General features: G+C 26.7%; 1 protein-coding gene across 1 annotated transcript; it reads left to right on the top strand.

Moving 5' to 3' along the window:
• Positions 1-2,206: 2,206 nt before the first annotated feature.
• On the top strand, positions 2,207-5,339 carry Phum_PHUM501210 (JNK-interacting protein, putative; the record flags this gene model as incomplete). Its single annotated transcript, XM_002430797.1, has 6 exons — positions 2,207-2,286; positions 3,818-3,969; positions 4,066-4,545; positions 4,622-4,893; positions 4,983-5,161; positions 5,267-5,339. The coding sequence occupies 6 exons, from the start codon at positions 2,207-2,209 to the stop codon at positions 5,337-5,339; spliced, it is 1,236 nt and encodes a 411-aa protein (XP_002430842.1).
• Positions 5,340-8,241: the final 2,902 nt, after the last annotated feature.

Here is an 8,241-nt window from a genome sequence, read left to right as displayed (position 1 = left end):
AAAAAAAAATTAAAAAATTTTTTTGTGTATAATAAATAACTTTTAATTATAAAAAAAAGCAAAAAAAAATTTTAAAAAATGATTAATATTATTATTATGATGGTCCCTTCTTATAAATATATATATAATAATAATAATAATACAGTATATAAGTGAAATAATAATAATAATAATAATTTAATTATTAGTTATAAGAAAGGAAACAAACAGAAAAAAAAAAAAAAAAATTTCAATTTCGATTATTTTTCATTTTCTTTCTTTCTTTCATTCTTTCGATTAATTTATTTTAAAATTTTGTTTTTTTTTATTTAAATTTAGTAAAAGATAAATTCTTTCCTTCTTTTTATTATTATTATTTGTTTGTTTTCTTTTTTTCTGATTGTTAATGTAAAAAATAATAATAATAATAATAATAATTTTTAAATAAAAAAAAAAGAACAATTGGATAATCGAATTAATCGAATGATTGATTGATCGATCGTTTGATTTATAAATAAAACATTGATGATTTTAATTATTATTATTATTATTATTATCACTGTTTTTTTCATTAATTTCAAATTGATTAATATTACAAATGATGATGATGATGATAATAATAATAGTAATAATAATTAAATAGAGATGATGGTTGTAACCGTTTTGATTTTTATTAATTATTTATCATGTTTTATGATTTTAATTTAAATACGACAATTTAAAATATTATTATTATTATTATTATTATTATTATATATAGGTGTGTGTAAACACATTTGTAAATTTTTTTTAAATTTAATTATCGAAACAGTATAATCATTTTTAATTTGTATACATTCTCTCTTACTCTTTTTTTCTTTATTATTTATTTTCATTAGTTTGTTGTTATATATATATATATATATATATATATATTTGACATGATAAAAGAAATAATAATAATAATAATTAAAACTTTCGATTAAATTAAAATTAATTGATTGATTGATTAATGGATTTCGACAAAAAAAAAAAAAATTTTAATCAATTTTATTATATATATATATATATATATATATATATATAAGAAAATTCGAATGTTTGTGTATTTATATATATATATATATATATATATATATATTTTATCGAAGAAAAAAAAAAAATTTTTTTAATTTTAGACAAGTGCCTTCCAAAAATTTCCAGACCATTCTTGTGATTATTGACAAAAAAAAAAATTAAAATTAAAATTTTTACCAAAAAATTATTATTATTATTAATTAATTAATTAATTAATTAAATTATTAAACGAAGGCTGTTTGTTTGGGATTATCAAAAAAAAAAAAAAGAAATAATAAATCATTGTATCTATTATTATTATCTATTATTATCATTTACATTTTAATACTTATTATTATTATTATTATTATTATTTATTTATTAAATTTTTTTTTTTTTTTTGCTCGAATGTAATACATTGATTATTATTATTATTAATAAAATAAAATTTAAAAAATTGGTTCAATACAACATCTCTGCTTTTAAATAGTCATATTACTATACACATTATAATTATTATTATTATTATTATTAAAAATTTTGGTTGTTGTTATTATTATTATTATTATTATCATAAATTATATTCATTTCCTTTTTCTATCTCTCTCTTTTTCTCTCTCTCTTTCTCTCTCTTTTTCTCTCTTTCTCTCTCTCTTTCTTTCTTTTTCTCTCTTTCTCTCTCTTTCTTTCTCTCTCTCTCTCTTTCTCTCTCTTTGTCTTTTCCATTTATGATACTAATACTCTATTAATACTATGTGTAGGAATTTAAAGCGTTATCAGTCAATTTGTTATCACCGTGATGATGATGATAAGGGATGTAAAAAGAAATGTGATGGGGCTGGAAAAATGATAAGGGAAAAATTTTCATCCAGATCTTTCCAGGGAGATTTAAAAACCGTAGGAAAAATGTTTAAAAAACCGTTAGGAAAAAACCGTTAGGAGAAGGGGAAAAAAATCAAAATGGATTCCAGTATTTAAAACCACGACGGCGACGACTACGATAATAATAATAATGAATAAAAAACGCCCTCTAACGGTGAAAAACATCCCTTTTTTAAATTTTTAAAAGAAAAAATCAATATAATTTGTGCACAAGCGTAGGAGAACAAGGAGTTATTTTCGTGGGGGAAGAAATCAAGAGACGTACGTTGAAAATACAAAAAGAGAGTGAAAAGGAAAATTGAAAAGAAAAATGGCCGACACAGAATTTGAAGAATTAAATAATCATCAATTTATGCCTGATGATGTTAGAGCAAAAGCTCAAATGTACACGTGAGTATTTTTTTATTTTTTTTAACCTTTTCCCTCTCTCCCTCCCCCCCTCCCCACAAAAAACAAGAAAATTTTTTTCTCTATCCAGCGAATATTAACTTTACGTATCATTATTATTATTATTATTATTATTATTATTATTATTATTATTACTTGAGTAATTTTTATTTAATTTAAATCATCATCATCATCGTGAATTAGAAAAATTAATAATGATAATAATAATAATGATACGATGAAATTTAAATGTCAAGCCTTTCCCGGTGAGAGACCCCCATTTTTTTTTTTTTTTTTTTTTTGGAAAATTCTTTTGGAAATTTTTTTTTTTTTTTTTTTGCTTTTCTTTTTAAACTCCTACACGAAATAAATTTTGATGAAAAATCATCCCCGGAATCCATCGAAAGAGAGGAAATGAAAAATGAAAAACCAAAACATAGTTCTCTATGGTTGAAAACCGAATGCATTGATAACAATTCAACAATAACAGAAGGATCCCCAAATAAAAAACAACCATCAAGGTGAGGTAGTATTCATTCATTCAATCAATCAATCAATCATTACAATAAGTCTTTTTATTATTAAATTATTATCATTATTATTATAAGTGTTTGTTGTAAGTTATCAGGCCAAACGATAAAGGTATTTTTTTCATTATTATTATCATTATTATTAATGATCATGGTCGATGTGTGAGTGATGACGTCACGGGGCACTAATTTAGTACGTGTGTGTGTGAGAGTGTGTGCGGGTGTGTGTGCGGGTGTGTGTGGGGTGGAATATTTTTTTGGACAACTCGCACGAATTGCACGAATCTTATTACGACGAAAACAAACAAAAAATTATTATTATTATTATTATTATTAATTTCCACGATATTGCAACCGTTGTTGTTGTTTTTGTTGCTTTTTGTTCATATAAACACTCACCTGGTTTCCGTTTCCGCTTTTATCCGGCTTACATAACAAAATTAAAAAAAAAGGCACGCGTGCGAAAATTTTTTTTTTTCGATTTGCTTATTTGCATCACCGCAATAAAAAAATAATAATAATAATTTGCAATTGTAAATATTCATCGTCGCCATTTTGTTTTTTTTTTTTTTTTTTTTCGATTATATCGAACCATTCGGGAAACATAACAAAACTTACAAACAGATAAACATATAGGTATTTCGGATGACGAAGGAAACAAAATGATTCACGTCCTGTGGGAACTCCCCGTCCCCTCATCTCCCGTTTCGTCCTTCTTCCTTCCCCTATACCTGAAAAAGAAAAGGTTTGGCCGAAAATGTCAAAAAAAAAATTTTTAATCGGGTTTTAAAATGTTGGAGAAAAGTTTGTGTGTGTGAGAGAGAGAGAGAAAAAAAAATTAATCACGTGATATGGTTAATTAGGCGGACAATTGTTGTTCATCTAATTAACCACCCTCATACTTATAGGAATCATTCATCATCATCATCATCATCATTAACATCCGGTAGAAACGATGATTGTCATCATCATAACAACAACAATAATAATAATAATAACGAAAGTTATTGTGACGTCGAAGATACGTCATGGGGTAAAATAGTTCACTGGAGAAAAGATGAAAATATAGGAAATGTTATGGGAGGAGGAGGAGGAGGAGGTGGAGGTGGAGAAAGAAGAAGGAGAAAATTACCGGAAATACCAATTTACAGAAAGAGTGAGTAAAATTTGTTTCTCCCCCATCCCCCCCCCCCATAATCATTAAACAAAAAATAATAATAATATTGATAATTTTTTTTTTCTATTTTTCCAGCCGTTGTTGCAAAACCATTAACACTAGCAGAAGAATTAGGTTCGATATTGGAAAAGACAAATATAGAAAAGCCAAATTTCGATATTGGGGGTCAAACGAGACCCCTGACGATATTAAAATGTCACAATTATCTACGTGACGAAGATAGTTCGCCGGATTCTGATAAATTTCACAGCACGGATGTCGATTCTGGAAATTCAACTGCCCATTCACCTGATTGTATAAAATCCGTATCGCCCCAACCCCCCAACAACCACAACAACCACAACCATAACAATTCAACATCGCCTAATTCTCCATCGTCTTCGTCACCTATAAAACAAAATCAATCATCATTATCATCGTTTACAAATTTGGAACTTTTAGATCCTACACATAGAGGTCTCCACAAGTTTATAAGAAGACATCACGACGAAGTTGAAATCGAAATCGGTGATCCGATATATGTACATAAAGAAGCAGACGATTTATGGTGCGAAGGTAATGAAAAAAAAAAACTCATTTTGTCGTCTGCTTTGTTGATGTGGATGATGATAATGATGATTATGTTTTTCAGGTGTCAATTTAAGAACGGGAGGACAGGGAATATTTCCATCTGCTTACGTCGTAGATGTCGATTACGACGATTTCGATCCGAGCACGCCCAAAGTGAAAAGGGAAAGGTTCATACTCGGGTATTTAGGTTCCGTGGAAACTTTGTACCACAAGGGAAATTCGGTTTTGTGCCAAGCGGTTAAAAAAATCAAATCTAAAAATTATGCCCCCCATTCGTGTATATTAGAAATATCGGATACGGGTTTGAGAATGGTCGACAGGAAAAAACCCCAGGTGAGGGTGAGTGAGAGAGCGTGCGAGTGAGAGGGTGAGAGAGCGAGGGAACGAGTACCTTAACCCGGCGCCATTTTGTTTGTTTACAGAGAAAGGAAATACCTTGTCACGATTATTTTTATTCGTTAAAAAATGTTTCATTTTGCGCATTTCATCCGAGGGACCAAAGATATTTGGGTTTCATAACGAAACATCCCCAATGTGACAGATTTGCGTGTCACGTTTTTATCGGTAACGATTCGACGAGGCCCGTTGCCGAATCTGTCGGGTAAGTGATAGAAATATCGATAGATCGATCGATAGATCGATCTATCGATCGATAGATCGAAACGAATATAAAATAATTTTTTTTTTTTTTTTCTTTCGGTTTCAGGAGAGCTTTTCAAAGATTTTATCAAAAATTTATAGAGACTGCTTATCCTGTCGAAGATATTTACATAGAGTAAATAAACGAGTTTCTCTCACTCTCTCTCTCTCTCGACGACGATTCTTCTTCTTCTTCCATGATTTGGTGATGTGACGTCATCGTCGCCGTCTTTGCAATTTCGATACGCGCTTTTTATTAATAATTTTTTTCTTTAAAAAAATAAAAGATGATGATGATGATGATGATGATGATGATTGGAGTGTGAGAAGGAAACGAATTATCATTATTATTATTATTATTATTATTATCATTATTATCATTATCATTAATTTTTTTTCGTGCAATATTTAAACGAAGACGTGTATGTAAATAGTTTTTAAAAAAATTTCGTTACTACTTTTCTATTTCTTTTCCGTTTTTTTTTTTTTTTTTTTGTTATACGATAGAATACGAGAATTTGTTTTTTTTTAAAATTAAATTAAATAAAAATTGAAAATTAATGACCGGGGGTTAAAATAATAAAATCAGTGGAGCCAACAAAAAAGTTCAAAAAAAAAAAAAGTTAAAAAAGTTTTATGTGAAAAAGTGTTAAAAGTGAAAAAAAAAAATATATATATAAAAAATGATTATGATTAAGTAGTTATTTATAACATATAGATAAAGTTGTCAATTTAATTTTAAAACAACTGCTTCGTCTGTGATGTTTTTAAATAATTATTTAATATTATTTATTTTATTTAATTTTGAAGAAAAAAAAAAAAAAAACGAAAAAAACGAAAAAAAAACTTTAAATTTTTTTTTTAAATTTTTTTTGTTTTTTTTTTTTTAATTTCAATTAAATTTTTAATTGTATATTATTAATAATAATAATAATAAATGAAAATTTTATTTCGTAATTATTTAAATTATTTATTTAATATACCAACTATTCCTAATAAATTCCTATTAAATTTTTTTTAAACGAAATTCCAACGTATACGCATTTTTTTATAAGCGAGAATCCAACTTAGCGTCTTATTACGCTAAAAAACCTCCTTGGATCTTATGTTTTACGGATACATCGGAAAAAAAATTCGTCGATTAAAAATAAAGTTAAAAATGACCGCGAAAATCCAACGTTTACGATTTATTCTAAAGTAGGTCGACCTTGAATCCAAGGCCAATGGTTTTACATTTCGATTTTGTAAAATTTTTCATGGTCATGATTTTTCAACCAAGGTCGACCTTGAATACAAGGCCACCAGTTTTAAAATTTTATTTTGTGAAAATTTTTCATGGTCACGTTTTTGCATTCAAGGTCGACCTTGTATATTTTACCTGACACACATTTTATTTTAAGCGGGAATTCATTGTTTGAATTTTAGTTTTTTTTCTATACCTCCTTGGGTATTATGTTTTACGGATACATTTTAACGTTTTTTTAACATTTTTTTTATTGAAAAAATTTTGGATTTAAGTTATTAAGGACGGACGGATGGATGGATAGTCGTGTGTGATTATTAATTAAAAATAATCATATTAATAATAATAAATTTAATTTATTTATATTATACTATACATTATAATATTAATAATAATATTAATTAAATTTTTTTATTTTTTTTTATTTCATTATCAATAAAATTTTTCAATTAATTTTTTTATTTACCGTTAATTTTATTTACAAACAATTTTTTCTTTTTCTTTTTTTTTTTTTACATATGATTTATTTTTGTATTTTATATTATTTATTTATTTATTTCAACTATATTTTTCAGTCTTACAAAATAAAAGTAGTAATTATTAATTAACTAGATCTTCAAATAACGAACGACCACAATCAATCAATCAATCAATCAATCGATAGATAGATAGATAATTTAAAAATCTTTTCTTTCGTTGTTTTCATTATTATTATTATTATTATTTTTTTTTATTAACTTACATGATGACGTCACATAAAAAAATTGATTTTAATTAATAAAAAAAAAAATTTTTTTCCCTCCCCCCCTTCGTTTCGTTAATTCCCTCCCCTCACTCTCCCTCCCACGTTCCCCTTTCCTTCCCCTCTCCGTACCCCCACCCACCCACCACCCTTATTCCGATTTCGACGTATCGATTCATCGAACGGTACCCAACACTCTAAGACTTTCACCGTTTTCATTTTTTTCCCCCCTCTCCCCCTTCCTCCTTTCACCTTTTCCCCCACCCTCCTTAATAATAATAATAATAATGATAATATTAATAATGATAAACAACGAATTTTCGTTGACTTCCTCACTCTCTCCGATTTCGCACGTGTGTGTTCACTTTGACATTGAATAAATCATATTATCATTATCAATAAAAAATCGATCGATATATCGATACATCGATCGATTCGCGAACTAATCCCTTTTTTTTTTTTTTTTAATTATAAACGAACGATGAGCAAAATTATTATTATTATTATTATTAATAACTAACTAACTAAGCAGTCTTATTTATGGCTTAAACAATACACATAATTAATTTTTGACGCGTGAAAAAAAAAGTAAAAAGAAATTATTTTACATAAGTTAAACACGAACAAAATACAAGTATTTAAAAAAAAAAAAATTTTTTACAATAATACCATTTTTTTTTTTTCGGGACTCTTTAAAACAAACGAACAAGCTAAAAAAAAAAAAAAAAAAAAAAAAAGGAAAAAGTTCGAAAGGACGGGAAAGACGGGGGGGGGAGGGGGATTTACATTTTAAATCACTTCATTATACAGTAATGTTGTTTTTTTTTTTTTTTTTTTTTTTTTATTATTCGCCCGACATTTTGAAAATTTACAAAATTAGAAAAAAAAAAAAAAACCGATTGGGAATAACGTAAAAAATTATTTTTTTAACATTCCCCCCAAATCAAATACCCCCAGCGTTTATTTTAAAGCTTTGAAATGTGAATAAAATATATTTTTTATTTTTTTTCATTATAAAATTGGTCAAGAGTGAAATTTTGATAAGTTTAAATTCAAA

This window comes from Pediculus humanus, genomic scaffold, assembly GCF_000006295.1.
Source record: "Pediculus humanus corporis 1103172108268 genomic scaffold, whole genome shotgun sequence".
Lineage (NCBI taxonomy): Eukaryota > Metazoa > Arthropoda > Insecta > Psocodea > Pediculidae > Pediculus > Pediculus humanus.
Note: the sequence above shows the minus strand (reverse complement) of the source record. Positions and strands in the feature narration are given on the sequence as shown.